The following is a 22,641-nucleotide window of genomic DNA, read 5'->3' on the forward strand; positions in this document are numbered from 1 at the left end:
TCGCTATGTCATACACATACTGCAAACCGGCACACATGCTGTCCTATGTCTTTAGTGGACTGGAAGTGGCACAGTGATCAACAACTGCGTTGCTATGGTATGCCTTGAATTGCGAGGGCATTTCAAGCCTCCGGCTTCAGGTGGTATGTGCGGTGTGGGGGAAGCACTCAGCCCAGCACCACTCGGCACTTGCAAAAACAGTCGCTCTACCAAAGCTGTACACTCACTGCTTGTGCGCTGCCATTCCAGTACGATTTCAAAATTTTTGCGCCACTCCTATTAAACTGTCAAAACAATTAATCAAACAGGTCTAATCAATCAAGTTGATTAAATGAAAGGTGGACATTGATGAAGATTAATCATGTTGCGGGATACATTTAATTGATTAATTGATTAATCATTCATCAATATTACCAACTCTATGCTGTATGTGCTAAAACCACCTTGTTAGTCGTAAGGTGTTTTTTTGTGCGTGCATTGACTGATTGCAGTAGCTTTGACATTGTGGTAGAAGTTACAGGAGTAGCTTTTGCTTGTTGCAAGCCTTTTAAAACCGTCAATTGCATCCAATGATCACTTGATGTTTACAGGTTTCAAACTTTTCATAATTTCAAGCCAAAAAAGTTTTGTGCTACTATGTGCACAGTCAGTAATGTAGGAGAGGTTGGGTTTTTCAACATGTTTTCAGAGTTTGGGGTTTACTGAGGCTAGTTTTACTGTATAAAATAATATTGGAAAATAGGACCATTTGTCTTTAGCGCTGCTTAACATAGTGATTCATTTTCACAAAAGGGATATACAGTGAAGCCTTGTTAAACCAAAGCTAGGAAAAAGTATTTACTAAACGGTAGTACTGATTAAACGAAATAGTGTGATATCACCAGCTTACCTGTCAAAAATGGAACTCTGAGAGAGTGCAATGAATGGGCAAAAAACATGCAATGTTTATCTACTTCGCACAACAAAAATTTGTTATTTTCATTTGATGCCGCGGCGGCCGAGCAGTGACGACAGTGGCCTCAAACTCCCTTAAGCTGCGAGCCAGCCAGCCCCCTTTTCTCAGCAAGCAGCTGCATGATGCTGACGGTAATGTGCAGCTTCTGCCACTGTCGGGCCTGAATTGCCCGTGCTGTCGCTTTCCGTGTCGTCCTCATCACTGTCATTAAGTGCCACTTCGGCAATAGCAAAGGAAACAATGGCGTTTAAAAGTCGAGCCTTGAAAAGTTGAACCTCGTAGCCGACGTCTTTTCGCAGTCCCAGCAGCACTGCCGAGCATCTTCTCCTTCGCATTCCTAATGCCACACACCATAATCAACGGTAGATCCCTCTAGCTTGCCAATACCGACTTCGTGCCACATTCGATAGCAAGAATGATGTCCAATTTTTCTTTTATGCTGAGTACCCGGTTTTTGTTCGAACTTTGGCATGACGTGAGTCCAGCTTGCATGACGCCACAACACAGGCAAACACTAGCCAGCCACAACACCCTCTGGCTCGGCATCGAAATGTTGTTGATGGTAATGTGGCTTCATCCTTCCAAGTGCCCGCTGCGTTTGTGCTTGGAGGCCGTTCCGATCTCTGAGGCTCGTTCTGCCTGGCCGACCTACCGCCATGATTGCGCTACAAAAAGTGCAAAAACTATGTGTTAACTGATATGTGTGCAATAAGCTGGAATGGTTTATGTGGACACAAAATGCATTATGTTCAATGGATGCTGAGCTGGGTATTTGACTTTACCACTTTTAAACCAAAACTAATGTTTAACCCTTTCACTGTTGAGTGTTTTTGGCCGTAACGCAGCCCCAGTGTCAGCTTGGTTTTGGGAATATTAGGGAACAAACATAGCAATTTATTAGATTATGATTACGATTGAAGAGTTGTGCTCGCGGACGGTCCATAACGTGACGTGTCGAAAGGAAACAGCATGGGTGAGAAATTGCTTTTCTTCCACATATTTTTTGGTTTGCCGTGCACGCTTTTGGGACGACGGTCCTGCCGTGTCAACATCTGACGTTGCAGAACTCACCCCTTCCTCGGGTGAGAAGCTCTCAGAATCCCAATCCGAGCTTGGCTCGTATTCGGAATCGGAAGAGCCATCGCCCCAGTCTGCAGTCGAAGGCCCTGCGTTGCAGCCATCCAAAAGTAACCGCGCACACGGAAGGAACACTTTCAGCTGTCCGCACAATGCAGAGAAATTGCACGTTATGAAATCAAGATGACAGATAGATATGGAAAGGATATACAACAATCTTGTTTGCTGCTAATTGTGGCAAACCAAGCCACTGCGAGCGAGCGAAAGCAGCGATCGAGTCACGTTTTAGTCTATTGAAGAGGCAACGGCGCGTGCCCCTGAATGTGACATGCCGTAGCAGATGCGCCAACAGAATATTAAAAAAAAAAAAGAAGAAAACCTGCAAACCTGCAGCAGATGGCAGAACAACCCTTGTACCTGTTATCGTACATGCACTACATGGTTGGTCAATCGGATTGAGTAGCGCACATGGAGTGACCACGCCGCCCAGCAAAGAAGGGTGGGCGCGGTCACTTCGTGCTTTTCAATATATGTACCAACACAGCGTAGGGCGAAAATGCGAGCTTCTAGAAAGATTCAACAGATGGCGCGACCAGTTGAGGCATGCCAGCTTTGCGCTTCAGTGCAAATTTTTGAACGCACAATGGAGAACATACCAGTACGTCAGTGACACTGCGGTGGGGAGGGGAGGTAGGGGGGAATGCAAAAATGTACCGATACATCAGTGACTGTGAAAGGGTTAAGGATGTATGGGTTAACAAGGTTTTACTATATTAGTTCTTCCAAAATTGGATTGAAATTTAGACCTCTCCTCTGGCGTCTCCAACTTCCTGTAGGGCAATGGCTTTCTTGTGTTGACAGGATTTTGTTTGTGACTGCATTTGGCAAACAAAGACATGAAAATAAATATGGCTACCTGTGTCTGAAGCAAATATGTAAAAGAATTTCTTCGCCTTGCACTCAACATACATGGATGCTGTCGTTCCAGCTTAGCACGGAGCCAGAAATATGACCAAGATGGCTTGGCAGACATCTTTCGGCAGTACGGGGACCATTTATACAGGTAGGAGTCAAATGCTCTTACAGCCACTAAATGTACTTCACATACTGGGTGCTTCAGAGAGAACTTCAGATGAACAGTAATGTTATTTCATTGTGCATTTTGCAGACATATTTCTTGAAATTTATTTCATAGCAGGCATTTCTTGTAAATTGGTGTGCTTTGCGTAAGGCCTGACTTTAATTTTGCAATTTCAATGTGTTTTTTTAAAGTTGCTAGATAAAGGTTCATTATTGAAACATGTTTTAATACACTAAATATGTATTATCACATAGATATTAAAGTTTGCTGCTGCAAATGTGTTCAGAAAACATCTTAATTCCTGCTGTGCTGTGTTTAATGCTCACTTAGAGTATTTTGGAAACACCTGGTAGTACATCATGTGGCATTCCTAGGACACTGGATTCTAGAAAAACCTAGCAACCAAACCGCTATTGGATCTAGTTACTTCAGTACTTCAGCACATTCATCACGGCATGCATCATGTTTGTGGGGATGCGCGACTCTCGCGCATCCCCTGATATGTTGTTTTCCCGCACAGCTCCCGCCTCCTGTAATCCGGCTTCGCCGCGTGGCTTGATGCCAGCAGCAGTCAGTCTTGTTGAAGTGCAGTACAAGAAAGGGCGCGAGTGTGGGTCTGCTAACGCCACCTAACGGCAGGGTGACTTGGGTGCAAAAGGAGAAGGCTCTTCCTTTTTGGCTCAGGGTCGGAAAGCAATGCGGATGTTCTGCGCGTGCGCCGATCCATGCTTCTGCGAGACCACCTCGTGAGGCCTACCTCGGAAAGGATGAACACGATCATTTGAACGCGCCACCATTCACGTGACCATATGTGCGAACGACCAGGCGTTGGCGTCCAGCATGGGGCGAACATATTCTCTCGTTATCCGGTCGCAGTGGGTCGGACTTTCGTGATGTGTCGCGCACCCATTGGCATGTTTTGTGGATAGCAACTCGGCTAGCAGGCACTAGTCTATGAAAGGTGCAATAAATGCCCTTGTGATTGTTTGCACTACTTTGTTGTCGATCCTTTGTCCTAAGAGCACGGGTGAGAACCCCACAAGTTACATCATGTTGCTGCTCAAACTTATTGTGCAATTTCTGGCTATACAGCTTTCATAACATAAAATAAAACAGGTGTAGACATGCCAACTATTACAATGGGAATTTAAAAGCGCACACTTCACCTGTAAGCTAGTGTGTGTGTGTTCATAAATATAGTTGAACCCACTTATAACAGTATTCCAGTGCCAAGAAAATCCTACAGCTATAACCAATAATTGTTATAACTAGGTTGCACGAAAAAAAGTAGAGGGGTCAAGCATTCAGACATTTTAGAGAGAAGTACAATGCACTTATGGCAATATTGGTATTAATAATACTTGGATGTAACAATGAGCGGTTGCCGCACTGTGAACTTTTGTGAGTCTTCTATGATAAAATAAACCGCTTACTACAATGTTCCCTGTGGCATTATTGGCTATAACAATTAAATGTGGCTACTGGGTGTCTTTGGCGAAAAAAAAAGAAAAGCAAAATCTAGGAAAGAAAAACAACATAAGCCCCTTTGCCATATCTGCTTTTGTGCCACGCATACCTCGCGGCATGCTTTCGTCGCCCCTCTCCTGTCTTCTTTACACCTCTCCGACGTTGGCGAGAGGATAGTAAAGAGACGGGAGAGGGGAGCGCGAATCTGGAGCAATGTAGGCATGCCGTGTGAGGTGAGCAGGACAAAGACAAGTGTGGTGCAACACCTTGCGCTCTCTCTCTCTCTCTTTTGACAAGGCAATGCAAAGAAGATGCACTGTGCAGGGTGCACAAAGTGGATGTAGCAAAGTGGCTCCCATATTTTTTTTTCCCAAGAATTTTGAATTCCTTTTCCTCTCGATGCACATCCCAATAGCCAGATTTAATTGTTGTAATGGATAACGCTGCATGAGAGCATTGTACTAATAACCAGTTTATTTTACCATAGAACACATACAAAAGTTGCTGATGAGTCTGCTGGTCATTATTATATCATATATGTTGTTAAAAGTGGTATCGTTATAAGTGGGTTCAAGTGTAACAGGTTGGCAAAACACAAAACAATTTTTGTTATGCAGTTAAACCTCAAGATAACGAACTTCAACGTAACAAAATTCTTAATATAATGAAGTTGTAATGAAGCAGACGCGCCTCATGTTTCGGATAGCAGCTCGGAGACAATGACGATGACCTGTGCTGTGATTTGCAAGAGAGCGCGGGCTGTTCGCTGCTGCTGGGCTGCTGTCTATCTGCTGTTTCATGCCTTCAATTAACCCTTTCGCTGTCGGACCTTTCTGTCCGTGACGCACCCCCAGTGTCGGCTTGGTTTCAGGGAACGAGCATAACAGGGAATGAACATAGCAATTTATTTTTGATTATGATTGGTAAACAAATACTAACATAGTCAATGGAATATGCACATTTCAGTGTTCTGCAGCTGTTGTTAGTAAACATCATCATCAGCAGCAGCATGACTATAACATTTGTTCAACATCCGAATCTGACAATGCAGAACTCGCCTCTTCCTCAGATGAGACACTGTCTAAGTCCGAATCCGAGCTCGGCTCATATTCTGAATTGGAAGAGACACCGCTCCAATGAGCAAGCGAAGGTCCCGCGTGCTCAGCCATCCGAAAGTAACCGTGCGCAGGGAGGATGCGTTTTCAGTCGCCCGCGCAACGGAGAGAAATGGGACGTTGTGTGATCCAGAAGACAGAGGGAGATGGAAAAAGGCTAAAACAAAGTTTGATGGGCTTTACGTTTACTGCTGCAACCAGGAAGCGAGGGTGCGGCGAGAGAGCGAAAGCAGCACTCGAGTCATGTGTCGGTCCCTTTTCGGAGGGGTAGCGGCACGAGCCCCTGAACTTGACACGCCGTAGTAGACATACCAACAGAAGAAAAATAAAAACCTTCAACCCAGCGGAGATGGCAGAACAACCCTTGAACCCATAACCACACGCGCGCGACGCATGATCCAGCGAACGCGGAGCGCCCGCGCCACTCAGCGCGAGAGAGTGGGGAGTGGCAGTCGCACTGTACTCTTCAATACATGTATCAACACAGTGCGGGGCGAAAATACGAACTTGTAGAAAGATTCAATTGATGGTGCAGCCAGTCCTGGAGCGCAAGCTTTGCGCTCAGGCGCGAAATTTTGAACGCGCGATAGAGAACGTACCGGTACGTCAGTGACACTGGGGGGGGGGGGGGAGCGCGAAGACGTACCGGTACGTCCGTGACAGCAAAAGGGTTAAACATCATTACATTTGGTGGAGATTGCTGGAATCTCTCAAGTCACCCTGGAGCTTCGCACTAGTACGTGGCCCACTGACACCATGACTGATGCGACCTACGCACCGACTGTATACATGGCTGTCCCTATCACTTGCGCCGGCGTTCTCCGTCAGCACGACCCGGCCATCTTTTGCGGGACCGGAGAACACTTGCGTCGAAGACTGGCTGTCCTCCTCTAAATGTATAAGTGCTCACAATAAGTGGGACGACCAGTCTAAACTCAATAACATCATATTTTACCTTGCTGATGTCGCAAATCTCTGGTTTAAGAATGATGAATCTGACATTTCGAGTTGGTCCGCATTCAAGACGCATTTCGCCGAAGTGTTTGGCCGCCCTACTGTCCGCAAGCTACGCGCCAAACAGCCTCTATGCCAGCGAGCACAGCAACCGGGTGAGAGCTTCCCCAGCTATATTGAGGATGTCTTGGATCTCTGCAGCCGTGTTAATCCAATGATGGCGGAGGATGAGAAGATCAACCACATTCTGAAGGGTATTGAGGACGACATGTTTTAAACGCTGCTGGCCAAGAGTCCAACCAGCGTCGCCGTACTCTTCAACCTGTGTCAGAGTTTCGACGAATTGTGCCGCCAACGTAACATAGCTCGCCAAAACGTCCCACAGGCTGACTCGGTCTCGGCCGTTGCAGCTGTGGCAGGCCATAGCGATCCTTCTGCTTTCGTCCTTCAGCTCACGAATTTCATATGCGAGGAAGTGGCCGACCAGCTGTCGCTACTCCCTCAGAGTCAGGAGCCTGCCCCAACACTGACTCCGGCCGTGCAACAAGCCATCCGTGCCCAAATATCTGACGCACTTACTCCCGTTCGCCCACCAGCTCTTGTGACGGTGCCGCTCTCCTGTGTTGACTACCCGCCGCTATTTGCGTCTCCGACGGCACCGCTCTCTTATGCCTACTACCCGTCTAGGATCACTCCTCCGCCACTCAACTACGCTACCGCTGTCGCACGGATTCCGTCCCACCTCCAATGCACTGGGTTCCCCCTGCTCCCATTCCACGACAGTCACCCCAGCCTCTTCGTCGAGCCGGCACATGGAGCATGCAAGACAACAGGCCTATTTGCTTCGCCTGTGGCATTGCTGGTCACGTTGCGCGCTTTTGTCATCGCAACATGTCCTCGCACCGTGACGCCTTTGACCAGTTTCCCTCCACACCACAACATCCCACTGACGCAGGCTGCCAGGACGCCGGTGACTTGCCGCTGAGACTCTGCGATCGCGACCGCCGTTCAGACAGTCGCCGTTCTCCTTCTCCACGTTGACGGTCGCTGTCACCTATGCGTCGTCGGCCACCTACTGCCGAGGGAAACCTACTAGCGCAGTTCCGGAGGCAAGAACTGCAAGCTCATTGAACTTTCTAAGGCCTCAATTTTCACCACAGAATGTCATTGAAGTCCATGTTGAGGTAGCATTCGGCCAAAAGCTTATCGATACCGGGGCCGCCGTTTTGGTCATCTACGAAAATCTTTGTCGCAAGCTGAAAAAAGTCACGACCTCTCCATCTGGCATGGCACTCAGCACTGTATGCATAGCCCGTGTTGTCATCCAAGACATTTTGTACATCATTGCGTATCTTGTTTTGCCCTGCTATACTCTTGATCTCATCCTCAGGTGGGACTTCCTGTCATGTCATAGTGCCATAATTGATTGTTCTCGCGCAAAAGTGGCCCTTTCTCCGCTATGTGACTCCCCATTGGTCGGCGCCGACCTCAGTGTTCACAAGGTCTTCGTTGATGATGATACTGATCTATCTCCAGAGACGTTGGTGCTTGTGACCTTACTGTGTAATGCCGTGCGAGACTCAACCGTGGCTTTTACACCATCTGATATGCTTGCTCACCGCAAGGACTTATTTTTCCCGTTCGCCGTCCTCACAGTTAGGTCTGAATCCACTTTGATACCCATCTGTAATCCGCACCAGTATCCAGTTACCATACTGCGCGGTGAGACCTTAGGGTTTGTGCAAGCTGTCACGTGTGTTGAAGACCTTGATGTTCTTGATGGCACCACCTGTTTACATCTCGACGCCATAACTTGCGTCTCCTCAACACCGCCCTTAGCAGTTTTCGACAACGCCATTGCCGCAGACTTTTCGCCGTTTCATCGCACTAAACTTCTTGCTCTACTGAACGACTTAGTTTCTTAGTTCGACTGCAACAAACCATCCTTGGGTCGCACGACAAGTGTCTCATACTATCGACACCGGTTCCCATGCCCCCTTGCGACAGTATGTGTATCGCGTTTCCGCAGAAGAGTACCTTGTTATCACAAAACAAGTGGACGACATGCTGCAGCGCGGCGTCATTCATCCTTCTCAAAGCCCTTGGTCGTCACCTGTTGTTCTAGTATGAAAGAAAGATGGCACCATTCTATTCTGTATCGATTATCGCTGCCTAAACAGGATGACAAGAAAAGACGTCTACCCACTGCCTCGGATTGACGATGTTCTATACTTTCTGCAAGGTGCCGAATACTTCTCGTCTTTAGATCTCCACTCTGGCTATTGGCAAATTCCCATAGCTGAGGCTGACCGCCCAAAGACAGCTTTCATCACTCCTGATGGCCTGTGCAAGTTTAACGTTATGCCTTTCCGGCTCTGCAATGCTGCTGCTACCTTTGAGCGCATGATTGATTGAGTTTAACGTTACGCCTTTCGGGCTCTGCAATGCTCCCGCTACCTTTGAGCGCATGATTGATACCATCCTTTACGGACACAAGTGGAAGACTTGTTTATGTTACCTGGATGACATAGTTGTTTTCTCACAGGATTCTCCGACGTATCTCGCCTCTCTGCATGACATCCTCACCTGTCTCACTTCAGCTGGCCTACAGCTCAACCTCAAGAAGTGCCATCCCACTGCCCGAAAATTAACTGCTTTGGGTCACATTGTCTCGAAAGACGGCATCCTTCCTGATCCTGACAAGCTTCGTGCAGTTGCCGTGTTTCCGAAGCCGACATCTATCAAGGCTCTGTGAAGTTTCATAGGCCTGTGCTCTTATTTTCAACACTCCGTGCGGAACTTTGCCTTTATTATCGCACCCTTGACGAAGCTGCTTACCGCGAGCAAAGGAATTTCCGCGTGGTCATTGGCATGCGATGAAGCCTTTGTTAAGTTACGCGAGTTGCTGACTTCGCCGCCGATTCTTCGGCATTACGACCGAACTGCGCCAACAGAGGTTCACACCGACGCCAGTGGTGTCGGCCTTGGTGCGGTCTTGGCCCAACGGAAAGCCACGAATGAAGAATACGTCGTGGCTTATGCCAGTCGTACCCTTAAGAAAGCTGAGATGAATTACTTTGTTACAGAGAAGGAATGCTTGGCCATCATTTGGGCATTGGCCAAGTTTCGTCTTTATCTCTACGGCCGTCCTTTCAGCATTATCGCTGACCATTACACCCTTTGTTGGCTCTCCTCCTTTAAAGACCTGTCGGGCACCTTCGGACGTTGGGCGCTTTGCCTACAGGAATACGACATTCGTGTTGTATACCGCTCTGGTTGAAGGCATTCCGACACTGATGCGCTCTCCCGCTCGCCGATGATACCTGATGTGGCTTCTCTTTCCGTTCCTTCACCGACCTCAGACCCGTCGCTACTGACTGCTATTGACATGCCCTCCGAGCAACGCAAGGACCCATCGCCCTGGTGCTCGACTACCTTGCCGCTCCATCGATCGTTCCTTCAATGCGGACGTTGCGCCGTCAAGCAGCCCACTTTGCTGTGCGAGACAACACCCTCTACCGCCGCAACTATATTCCTGACAGTCGGAAATGGCTTCTGGCTATCTCTTGTCACATGCGCTCCAATATGTGTGCGTACTTCTATGCTGACCCTCAAAGCACCCACGTCGGCATCCTAAAAACCTTCACAAGGCTGCGTCAACAATATTACTGGTGTGCAATGTATCGGTTTGTGCAGCAGTACATTCGTTCATGGACTGCCTGCCAGCAAAGCAAAACTCCCCCACTGCGCCCTACTGGCCCATTACAGCCGCTACCATGCCCTGCTTGACCGTTCGACCGCATAGGCATCGACCTCTATGGCTTGTTCCCATCCAGTGGATGTGGAAACCGCTGGATTATTGTTAGCGTCAATCACCTGATGTGCTACACCGATACTGTGGCTATCCCTGCCGCAACCGCGCGTGAAGTTGCGATCTTCATTCTTTGCTTCATCCTTCGCCACAGTGCTCCTAAAGCAATACAATCCCTCCTTCGCGAGTGCTGAATCAATCACCAGAAGTCGACCGCGTATCACCCTCAAACGAACGGTCTCACGTAGCGCTTCAACCAAACACTGGGCGACATGTTGAGGATGTACGTTTCGTCCAACCACACTAATTGGACACCGTAATCTCGTTCGTTACTTTCGCTTATAATACCGTGACACGGGCGACCACTGGTTTTTAACCTTTTTTTCTCTTGTATGGGCATGAGCCTTTGTGTCCTCTGGATACTATCCTGTCCTACCGACCTGATGCTTCCGAGTGCGCAACTATTTCAGAAGTCGCCTGATTCGCTGAAGATTGCCGCCAGCTGGCTCCTTTGTTGACCAGTGAGGATCAGGGGCGTCAGAAGACAAGACGCTACAGTCATCAGGCCATGCCCACGTTCTCTGCTGGTTCCCTTGTTTGGCTATGAATACCGCCTCACACGCCGGCCTTTCTTCTAAGCTACTTGCGCGGTACCACGGTCCGTACCGAATCGACGCCTCCTCCCCTGTGAACTACACCAATGAGCCCGTCACACCATCGCCGGACCTTCGTTGTCGAGGTCGCGAGGCAGTGCATGGTTAGCCGGCTGAAGCCTTATTTCGTTCCCCTCATCTTCTCTGCTCCCTGAGTTGCCAGGATGGCTCCGTTTCACACCCAAGGCCAATGTAATGGAGCAGACGCGCCTCGTGTTTCGGATAGCAGCTCAGAGACGATGACGACGACCTGTGCCGTGATTTGCGAGAGAGCTCGGCTGTTCGCTGCTGCTAGGCTGCTGTCTATCTGCTGTTTCTAGCCTTCAATTAAACATCATTACAAAGTATTTAAATTTTCATAACTTCTTGTCCATAGCGCACCATGTGTTTAGAACCTCAGTATATCTAAGTCTGTTTATGAATGATTTCAGTACAGTTACACCTCAAAATAATGAATATTAGTGTAAAAATATTCTCAATACAATGAAGTATTTAACTTTTTATAACTTGTCTATGGAACACCATGTATTTAGAACCTCAATTTAATGAAGTGTGTTTATACACTATTTTAATATAAGGAAATTTCACTGCTACCGCGAAGGAATACTGAGGCAATAAATAGAAACTGCCGTGGATGCAGATGGTCAAATGGTTAAAATACAAGCGACTGCTTGCAAATCCAACTCTCAAAGTGCGCACGTGACCAGGAGTGACCACCGAAGCAGAGCCACGTCACATTCCTTTTAAAGTCCAGATGCGATAAGATCCTATCACGACCCACGCCTCGCTGTATGCTTCAGTGCGAGTGAAAGCACGAGAGTGAGCCGAGAAGGATGGTGGCTTGATGAGCACTGTGCCATCTTCCTGCGTGAGCAAGGGGAATGGGCTGGAGAGGAGCAAGCTCACGATAATGTGATCGAGCAGGGGTGACGAGAAGAGGAAGGAGGAAGCAAGTTTTCCTAGCACAGCCATGAATGTGCATGGCTGTCAGTGGGGCTTTTAGGTGTAATCTGGCGCCTGTGCAGATAGTGGGCGTGCAAGATGGCATGGCATCATGTGTTTCGTCTTCCTGCACCTTTTGTAGTTTAGGTTGCGTAATCTCAAGCTTCGCAGATGCATTGAAGCGAGAGGTAGACGAAGTATTCGCTTCCTGCTGCCGGTACTTTTCATAATAGCGTTGTCACAGTGCCGGTGAAAACTATCAGCCACGGAAGTGGAGTGGACAGAGATGATGTTATTTAGTGGTTTTGGTGGGTATTACTGTTCTAGCCACTTATCTGCAAAATTTATCAATTTATCCTGCAGCAAGGGTGACTATGAAGGGGCTGTGCAGCAATATATACGCACCGTGGGCAAGCTGGAGGCCTCGTATGTCATTCGCAAGGTGAGGCTGTCATTTGCATTGAGGGCTCTAGAAACTTTTTTGTTTCTAAGAACTCTACGAACCACTAAAATTTAGTGCACAGAACTAAAAATACATACAGTTTATGCATTGGCATGAAGGGCGCCTCTTTCTGTCTTTAAGCAGAAGATGATGCCTTCACCATAGCATGCAATTCTAAAATGTACGAAAATAGCCTGGGTGTTGGCATCAATTGTGCTTGAGTACCCAGGAAATCAATATGAAATCCACATCCTTGCGTGCTAACATTGATTCTGACTGCTTTCTGCTGTTTGACCCTTTACAGTTCCTGGATGCTCAGCGCATTGGTAACTTGACTGAGTACCTGCAAGAGCTGCACCGGCGAGGTTTTGCCAATGAGGATCACACCACACTCCTTCTCAACTGCTACACCAAACTTGAAGAGGATGACAAGCTCACCAACTTCATCATGGTGACTCTCTTATTTTGTCTCAAGCCTCTTCAGCATAGTTCCATGCAAACTGAAGCAAAATTGGTGCTGTAATGGCACTTCCATTGTTATAGGAATGGTGGCATGCACAGACTAGGTCTGAATACTGCCCAATTAATTCAGTTGTCCTGCTCGGTGAGCTTAGCGTAGTTCTTTTTTAGAGTTTCAACATTCTCATAGCTTAGCTGTTTAGCACTGCTTTTATGTTGCGGTACAGGACCGTAGCTGTGTTCAGATTTTATAGGCCTTGCATTAGTCAGTCTTGGAATGCTGTGGCAATAACACTGTTGGAAGGAACTGCAAGCAAACAGATAGCTTGTTTTTTTGCAGCAGCTTTTCAGGGCTTAAACACATTCCTGTAATAAACCTTGCATGCTGCTTATAGCAAAAAAAAAAATAAGTCAGTTTCATTCAAAGAACGAATTACTAAAAACCATAACAAAGTTTGGTGCTGCACTGAAGCTCCTTAGTCTGCATTGTAACAATGCACGGTGGTGACACATCAGTGGAACGCAGAAAATGAGGCAAGTGCTGCTGGGCAAAAGAAATGGCGCCCTGGCAGATACCAGGTGCCTTGCAACGGTGGCGTGATGAGGAATGTCGGCCGTGGTGTTGCTGGCATCATAACTCGGTAGTGCATGAGCTGAAACCAACGAAACATTGTCAGCAATTGTCATTGCCCAAGATAGTTTAGCATGACATTCACTGTATCTTTCCACTTTAACCAGTGCAGGCATCATGTATAGCATGCGCACAGCTGCACAGCAGTAGCGTTAATGCTTGTGTGCACTATGTTCACGCCAGCAGTGGAAAAGCGAAACACTGTCCTAACTCCGCTGCAGAGTCGATTGAGTTGAGTGTGTTGGTGGGTCCAGTTGGCTTCGTTGTTTTTGCAGCTAAATGCACTGTTTGGGTTTTGCAACTTCGGAGTTATCCTGACTCTCCACATACGGGCAATGCATGCGCCATCAATATTATGACAGCATGGGGGCTGCCGCAGTGCCAAGGGTGGGAATATGCTTTGAGCGTGCATATAATTGCTATTTTAAAAAAAAAGATAGAAAAGAAAAGCTTTCTACTGGTGTGTTTTTGCAGCCTTGTTGCCAAACGACACTTAGAAAGTTTTCAGATTGCAGACTGACCCATGACTTTCACGATACAAGCCACATACAGTTGAACTCACTTATAATGATACCCGTTTTAAGAATGTATCGGTTATAACAATGCGAAGCTGCTGCACCACCAGCCATTCTATGTTTTCCGTGGTGAAATAACCTGCTTACTACAATGCCCTGATGCCGCATTATCGGTTATAACTATGAAATGTGGCTGCTGGGTGTCTGAGCCAAAAGGTAGTGAAATGCGAAATCCTTGAAAAAGAAAAAGAAAAATTTGAGGCCTTCATGATAGGCTGCTGCGTCAACAGCCGCTGCACGCTCATTTTCCAGCCATCTCCACGTGCCTCTCTCCTGTCGCCCTTCCACCCCTTCAATACGAACGTGCTGCACCCATACCTATAAGCCACCCCACCCTTTGAGACACGAATGGACTGTGCCAACTATGCTGGTCGCAGATTGCTCGCATGTTGCTCGCTGGCTCCTCCTTCAGTGCAGTTCTGCAAACAGCTTAATCACTCGCGTTTGTCTTTGTTGGTTGTGTACAAATCGTTCCTGGCCATGCGGTTTCTCACCCTTGTTTGACCAACAATTGGTTTGACTTGCCGCTGAAACGGAAGATGGCTGATGCGCCCGCTGATCATTGGTAATGCACAACATTGCCGATAAAAATAAAGCGCACGGCTATAGATTTGGAAACTAAGTGCTTCTAACCAATGAGGCAATTGTCACGAAAGTGCTTCCATCAGATAGCGATGGCGACGACACCCATGATGACACGGTAGGGTAGGCTGCATCAACGTTGTCCTCACAGGAGGCCCGGCAGATGATTCAGTTCCTCCGGGTCTTCGTTTTTGCGAGGAACCTTCCACTGCACAGTGTGAAGCATATGGATGCCTTGGAGGAGGATGTCGGCAAGCTTTGCGTAAAGCATGCAAGGCTGATAGACATAGGGTTTTTTTCGTGCAAACCAATGAGAAGTACATGGCGAGATGCTTGTGGCGATCTCGCCTCATCGTTTATTCTGGATTTCTCAAGCTGACAGGCTGCTGGGGCAGCTTTCTCGCAGTATTTAAAAGGCCTCTTTTGGAGCCACCAAAGCAATGCCTCGGCGGTGCTTGCATGTCGCTTGCCACTCGTGACCCTTCTTTGCAGTTTTTATAGCAGTGCCAGTCTTTAACGCTGACAGCCACGGCTTGTTATACGCAATCGGAGCGCCCAGGAAGGAGTTAGACGAGTGAACACAATCAGCAGCCGGATGGAGGAAGGTGGGGGGGAGGGGCACTGGCCTCCCCACCATTATAGTTTTCTCACATCAGGTCTATGATCCCCTTATTTTGATTTTTTCATGCAACCCGGTCATAACAATTTTCGGTTATAACAGTGGAATTTTTGTGGCACTTGAATATTGTTATAAGTGCTTTTGACTGTAATGTGTTCTATTCTTTTAAGGTTCCCCTGCTTGACAAATCCTATGGGCACATTCAAAATTATCCTTTCTGCCTTTTCAAGTGGTCACACAGTGCTGTTCACCAAATCGGAAAACGACTGCCGTAACCTTTCCCAAGAATTTTGGAAAGTTATTCTTTGCCACTACTATGGTATCTTCAGAGCTTGTTGTGACAGCAGTTAACCCTTTATTGAACCTACAACCTTTGATGGGAGTCAAATCCACTTGGAGGTATGGGCGAACTGGCCGTATCTCCAAATTGGATTCCAATTGACGTTGTGAAAGTTGAGAGTTGAACCCACGACCTCTGGTGGGGGTTGAACCCCCAACCTTTGGCAGGAGTCGAACCCACTTAGATATATTATTACAGGGAAAAATATTTACAGCGTATATATATATATATATATATATATATATATATATATATATATATATATATATATATATATATATATATATATATATATATATATATATATATATATATATATATATATATATATATATATAGAGAGAGAGAGAGAGAGAGAGAGAGAGAGTGTGTAGCTTGAAACAACAGGGCAGAGCGATACCACTGCTCGATGTTCGCATCACATCCTCTTCCTTTTCTCCTCACAATGGCTTTCTATAGCGGCACAGACTACTACGTAACATTAACTGCCGGTGGCAGAAGCACCGTTGCAGTGCATTTTAGTGTGTTAAATCAGTGTTTGAATTATAAGGCTTCAGTCAGGAAACATGTACGATGTCAGTCACTGGTGGACCAGAGGAAGACTTTGGAGTCAATGGTGAGATTTCATATATTAGTTCACTCACTTGGCACAGGACCCGGTAGGGCCCAACGTAGCATGGCAGCAGTTTCTGGCACAGGCCAACATGATCTGAAGGCGGCCAGAGCAGGACAAGCGTCCTATGGCTGAAGCTAACATCTCGATGGTGACGGTCATAGAAGAGCTTCTGGGTTGTCTGAGACGTCTCAAGTCGATCACGGGCAATGCAATGTGCCATGGCTGCGCGAACAATGGCATCGGGAGGTTAGAAAATAGTGGAGTCGGCATCGGGAGGGAGCAGAGAGTCAAGAGGCAGGAGTGGGTTGCGGCCATACAGCAGATGAAAGGGAGAGTAGCCAATAACATCTTGGCATGATGAATTGTCGGCAAATTTAACAAATGCCAAAGTGCAGTCCCAAACCCTGTGTGTTGTCATTGGAGGCGTACATGGAGAGCATGTGTGTGAGTGCGGTTGAGGCACTCAGTAAGTCCATTTTTCTGAGGATGGTAAGCCATGGTGAATTTGTGAGAACAGCAAGAGCGTAGAAGGTCGTCGACAACTTTTGAAAGAAAGCAAAAGCCCCTATCAGTGAGTAGCTGACGAGGCACGCCATGGTGCAGGATCACTTCGTGAAGTAGGAAATCCCCGACATCAGTTGCACAGCTAGGTGGAAGCGCTCGTGTAATGGCATAATGCATGGCATGGTCTGTTGCGACGCTGAGCCATTTGTTACCATAGTATGTCGTTGGAAAAGGGCCAAGGAGCTCCAAGCTGACATGGCAAAAAGGTTTACTTGGGACATCTGTTGACTGGAAGTACCGAGCAGGAAGCAAAAAAGGCTTCTTGCAGCATTGACAGAGCTTGCAAGCTGCAACATAAAGTCGAACGGGGCGTTATAGCGCAGGCCAGAAGCATCTGCAAACACGATCATAAGTGCGGGAGACACCCTGCTCGAGAATAGTGGAGTGTAGTTGCTGGGGAACAACAAGGAGCAGTTCACCGCCATCGGCTTGCATGTTGTGCCGGTGTGAGGTGTCATCTAGTAGCAGGAACAGGTGGAGGGAATGGTTGTGCTTTTCCGAGGTGAGGCACTCGATAAGGGATCGTGAAGATGGGTCGGGATGCTGTTCGATGGCAACGTTGAGGAAGTCAGTAATCATCAAAACACAAGCATTGGCTTCAAGTTCTTCGGCATGGGGCGGATCGACCAGATAGCAGGAGAGGCAGTCGGCATCCTGCACAGATTTATAGGACACGGAGAAGGTGTACTCTTGTAAACGTAAAGCGCAGCATCCAAGACAGCCTGTAGGGTCCTTGAGTGAGGACAGCCAACATAAATTGTGGTGATCTGTAATGACAGAAAAAGGTCTGACGAACAGGTAAGGGCGGAGATTAGCAATGGCCCAAATGAGAGCAATGCACTCGCATTCGGTTATTGAATAATTCCGCTGTGAGGCTGAAAGAAGGCAGCTAGCGTAAGCAGTTACGTGATTTGCATCCTGTTGATGTTGGGACAAGATAGTGCCAATTCTGTGGCTACTTGCATCAGTGCGAACTTCCATGTAGATAGATGGATCAAAATGGCCCAAAGTGGGTGGATTTATGAGGGCAGCAGTGAGCGCTGAAAATGATTCAGCCTGTTCACGTTCCCAACAAAGCTAATGTCCTTTTTGAGGAGATTGGTGAGAGGATGAGCAATGTCAGCGAAATTCTTAATGAAACTTCGAAAGTATGAACGCAGCCCAAGGAAACTTCGGACATCAGCGGACGAACGAGGAGGTGGAAATTAGTTGACAGCACATATTATTTGTCAGAGTCAGCCTGGATACCAGTAGCGTCAACCAAGTGTCCAACAACTTGTATTTGATGACAGCCAAAACGGCATTTGCCAGGATTGAGCTGTAGGCCGACTCGTTGAAAGACGTCAAGAATGGCTGAGGGTCGATGGAGATGGCTCTTGAACGCTGGGGAAAAAAAAATTATGTCAACAAGGTAACAGAGGCATGTGGACCATTTAAAACCACGTAGAAGAGAGTCCGCCATACATTTTAACATAGCAGGGGCATTACATAGTCCGAAAGGCATGACTTTAAATTAGTAGAGGCCATCTGGGGTGACAAATGCAGTCCTTTCATGATCCTTTTCATCGACAGCAGTTTGCAAGTAGCCTGAACGTAAATTGATCGAAGAGAAATAACTGGCACCATGTAAGCAATCCAGCACATCATTGATATGCGGAAGAGGATACGCATCCTTTTTCATAATCTTGTTCAGATCATAAAAATCGATGCAGGATCTCCAGGTATTGTCCTTCTTTTTGACCAGAATGATGGGTAATGCCCATGGACTGCAGGAAGGCTCGATGATGTTTTTAGAGAGCATTCTGTCCATTTCTGTTTGTATAACCTGGCATTCAGCTGTTGACACGCAATTAGGCCATCCGTAGATAGGAGGAGTCTTGCCGGTGTGGTTAGAATGGTTGACAGCGTTGGTTCAACCTAGCAGACGACTGCTGAAATCAGATAGTGGTAGGACATATAGTGAGGACACAGGTCGGCAGCTATCATTTTGGCATTTTGGCAATTTTGGCACCACCCAGCTCTGGTCTTGACCAGAGCTGGGTGGTGCCAAAGATTCAGCAGAGTCAGACGGTAGGTAGATCTGGTGTTAACGCAGAAACTGCGAAGCCATTCAATGGATACAGCATGGTGACTATGACACCTTGAGCAAGAACCTGCGGAGTGGACCCAAAGTTCAGGATGGGGAGCCACGCACAATTGCAGGTAACTGTGACAACAGCATGGAGGAGTGCTATTTGTTATGTCGAAAGAACGTCATAGAGGGGGAATACCACGTATTGGCCATCGCAAAGAAGTGGAAAAGGAGACATTTGGACATAGGTCGCAGCAACAGGTTGCAGCTGGACAAATTCAACACACCGAGGTCGCGATTGGTCTGCAGCAGTGTCAGCAGAGTACTTAAGCAGTTCGAGGTGGAGAGCACTGGTTGAACAATCATTAGGGGCAGAGTGGACTGTCAAGATGTGTATTTCAAGAGTCAGTTCATGAGGGCACTTGACGAGCACAGTGAAGAGAATGGATGTTGGGTGACCGGCAGTGGTTATGCAGGCTGTACACATTCCCATCACGGCTGTGGTGCTGCCGTTGGCTACTCGAACAGCAGGTAACTCAGCAATTGTCAGAATTTTCCAGAGGCCACAACGAAGATCCGAGTGCATTACTGACACTTGAGCCCCAGTATCAATGAGAGCTGTAGCGGGCACTTCGTCAACAAAAACTGTGATTAGGTTAGGTCTGGGAGCAAGGGTCAAGAAAGGTTTTGCAGTCCAGGTCGTCAATGCAGCCTCGCCTCCGGGACCTGCATTGTTTAGTTTCTTAAGAAGCGGCCAGAATAAGGTGTGGAAGGGTACCGTCGAGATGGAGGCAAATGGAACTGGCAGCATTGGGGGGAGGGCGAATGGCTGGTAGTGTTCCTCCATCTGTTTAGGTTAGCATTGCAGTGCTCAGCGAGAGGTGCCAGTGGTCAAGGTTCACGTTCAAAGTGGCGGTCAGCATGTAGTAGGGCTGAGGAGGAGCAGCAGCTGCGGCAGTGGCGGGAGATGTGGCAGACCTGAGAGCACACGAAACAAATAGGTCTGTTGTCCGGTGTTTGCCACTCCACTGGGTTCCTGTAACATTGGCTTGAATTTGGTCTCAGTGCAACAGTAGCAGCAATGACAGGAGCGGCAGGGTCAGAGCACTTACGAACGGTTGGCTGAATGTTCATATTTGCAATCTCTTTGCGGACGACGGTTTGAATGAGTGAGATGGTTAAGCCATCGTGTACCTGTGGACTGGAGTGCTTGGAGCCATGGCCACTAGCTTGCAACGGATGGCTTGCGTCAAACTCAGTGATGCAGGCTGTTGATGTTGATAAGTCGTCGCAGGAGGGGATGGCAACTGTATTGGGAAGCCGATCGAAGTCTGTGCGATATGTTTGATCTTAGCTTGTTCGAACTGCTGGCACTCTGTTGTGATGGACTCAACTGTTGCACAGCTCTAGGTTGAATGCATCGTCTGTGATGCCTTTTAAAATGTTGCCCTCTTTATCTTAATCCGACATGGCTTTATTTGCTTTTCGACAAAAAGTCAATGTTCGGAATGTACGAGACGTATGATTCCATGGATGTTTGGGCACGAGAGGTGAGCTCTTTCTTGGCTGCTAAATGGCGTTCAACAGGCTTTCCGAAAAGATAGGGCAGCATCTCTTTGCATGTGTCCCAAGTCATAATGTTGGATTAAAGCGTCTCAAACCATACCTTCATGGTTCCTTGCAAGAAAAATATAACATTAGCCAGCAGAAGTGTCGCATCCCACCTGTTGTGGTTGCTGATGCATTCATACCACGCCAACCATTCTTCAATGTTGATGTCATCGACACTGGTGAAGGTTCCCGGGTCCAGTGGGTAGCAGAGGACAACTTGTGGTGCTAGCCATGGCACTAGAGCAGTCCGCTGTGGAGATCCAGATTCGGTTTGTGGCGAGTTTACCCTGCACCTCCACCAAATATTAGTGGGAAAAATATTTACATGGGATATATATACAGGAAGAATGCTTAGCTCAAAACCACAAGGCAGAACAGTATCAGTGATCGGTGTCAGTGTCGCATCATTTTCCTCTTCTCCTTACAGTGGCTTTCTATAGCAGCACAAATTACTATGTAACATTACGGGCTAACTGGCCATATCTTCAAGTTAAATTCCAATTGAAGTTGTGAAGGTTGAGAGTCGAACCCACGACCTTTGGTTGGAGTCGAACCTATGACTTTTGGTGTTAAGGTGCTTGAACCCACGGCCCAACATGGAGATATAGGTGAACCAGCCATATCTCCAAATTGGATTCCAATTGACATTGTGAAGATCAAGAGTCAAACCCACTATGTCTGGTGTTAATTAAGGTGAAGTTAATTAAAGTGCAGTTAATTAAGACAGAGTTAATTAAAGCACTCAAATGCACAACCTTTAGTGGGAGCCAAACCTGTGACCTTTGGTGTTAATTAAGGCAAGGTAATAAGGTGCAGTTAATTAAGGCACAGTTAATTAAGATATAGTTAATTAACCCACAACCTTTGCTGGTAAACTTCAAATTCAACCATGGCAAGGAGAATCGTGACAAACCATTGACCAACGAGTTCCAAAGGTTGAGCAAACATCGTATACATTCCATGACCAAGGTATGTAGTGAACTGGCAAGTGAAGCACCCATGGTAGTGACATGCGATCTCTGCCAAAACATCGACAAGACATTATGCATGACATCAACCTAATGGAAGCACACATTCTGTGCTTGACAGAAGCGAGGATCGAAGCAGCAGATCCCAGAGAGTTGTTTGGGTATCGCCACGTGTGAGGCACACGTCATGACACTGCAGCAGGCGTAGCCAGCGACTCTAACTCTGATGATGATGTGCGATGTGCTCCAGAGCGTTCACATGTGGATCTGACTCAAGCCTTTGCAGTCCTTACATCGGTGAACAGCGACAGCACAAAACTGGCAGAAATACAGGTGTACTGCATCTAAAGATGAATGATCATTAATAGAAATATGCATATGTATGCCATAACAGGCATTTGCTTGGGCTGGCTTTAAAGAATATGCATGTTATCCCCCTCCCCAGCCTCCTTGGTGTCATGGGTGTGGGAGTTTTACAAATTTTGGAAGTTCTCATGCTGGCAGGTATGTATTTGTCGCCAAATTGTGCTGCATGTGATACAGGAAAAGATAGTGCTTCATTTTGTATCATCTCCTCTCTCCCCTTGCCTGTTTAGCTCATGCATGCATTAATATGTTTGAACCCCTCCCTAACTGTAGAATTTCTAATAATTGCCTAGAGGGAAAACTGGGGTGCTGTCAGGCTTTAGATTGGCATTTTTCTCAGAGAGCCAAGACAGTGAAGATGAGTCTGACTAGCAGCATTCCGTCTGTGACATGGTTCATTCTTTACTAATGTGGTGTATGAATTGCCAATTTTTTTTCATTACTATGTAAATAAATTAAATCATGAGAGCTCATTCTGGTTTTGCAATTATGTCAAGTGTGCACAGTATAGTTGTAATGCTGAATTTGGAAGAAAAACAAAGCTATGATGTCTGCACTCACTGTGCATCAGTTTTAATGATCTGTTTTTGTTTACTTCACTTGTTGAATTAAATGTGATTTAAAAAAATGATGCAGTATGGGCACAAAAAATATTTTGTATGATGATTTCATTTTATGAAAGTATTTGTACAGAAAAGACTGTGTATTAAGCCATGTTTGAGAGAAGCCTCATATGTTCATA

General features: G+C 46.9%; 1 protein-coding gene across 4 annotated transcripts in view; it reads left to right on the forward strand.

Moving 5' to 3' along the window:
* Vps11 (vacuolar protein sorting 11) overlaps positions 1-22,641 on the forward strand; it is a 133,864-nt gene that overhangs the window by 52,971 nt on the left and 58,252 nt on the right. For all 4 annotated transcript variants that reach the window (XM_075684227.1, XM_075684226.1, XM_075684228.1 and 1 more), the window contains 3 exons: positions 3,021-3,095; positions 12,419-12,497; positions 12,802-12,948. In XM_075684227.1, coding sequence (XP_075540342.1) covers positions 3,021-3,095; positions 12,419-12,497; positions 12,802-12,948 — 301 coding nt within the window. The remainder of the gene's footprint in view (positions 1-3,020; positions 3,096-12,418; positions 12,498-12,801; positions 12,949-22,641) is intronic.

Source organism: Dermacentor variabilis, chromosome 3, assembly GCF_050947875.1.
Source record: "Dermacentor variabilis isolate Ectoservices chromosome 3, ASM5094787v1, whole genome shotgun sequence".
Classification (NCBI taxonomy): domain Eukaryota; kingdom Metazoa; phylum Arthropoda; class Arachnida; order Ixodida; family Ixodidae; genus Dermacentor; species Dermacentor variabilis.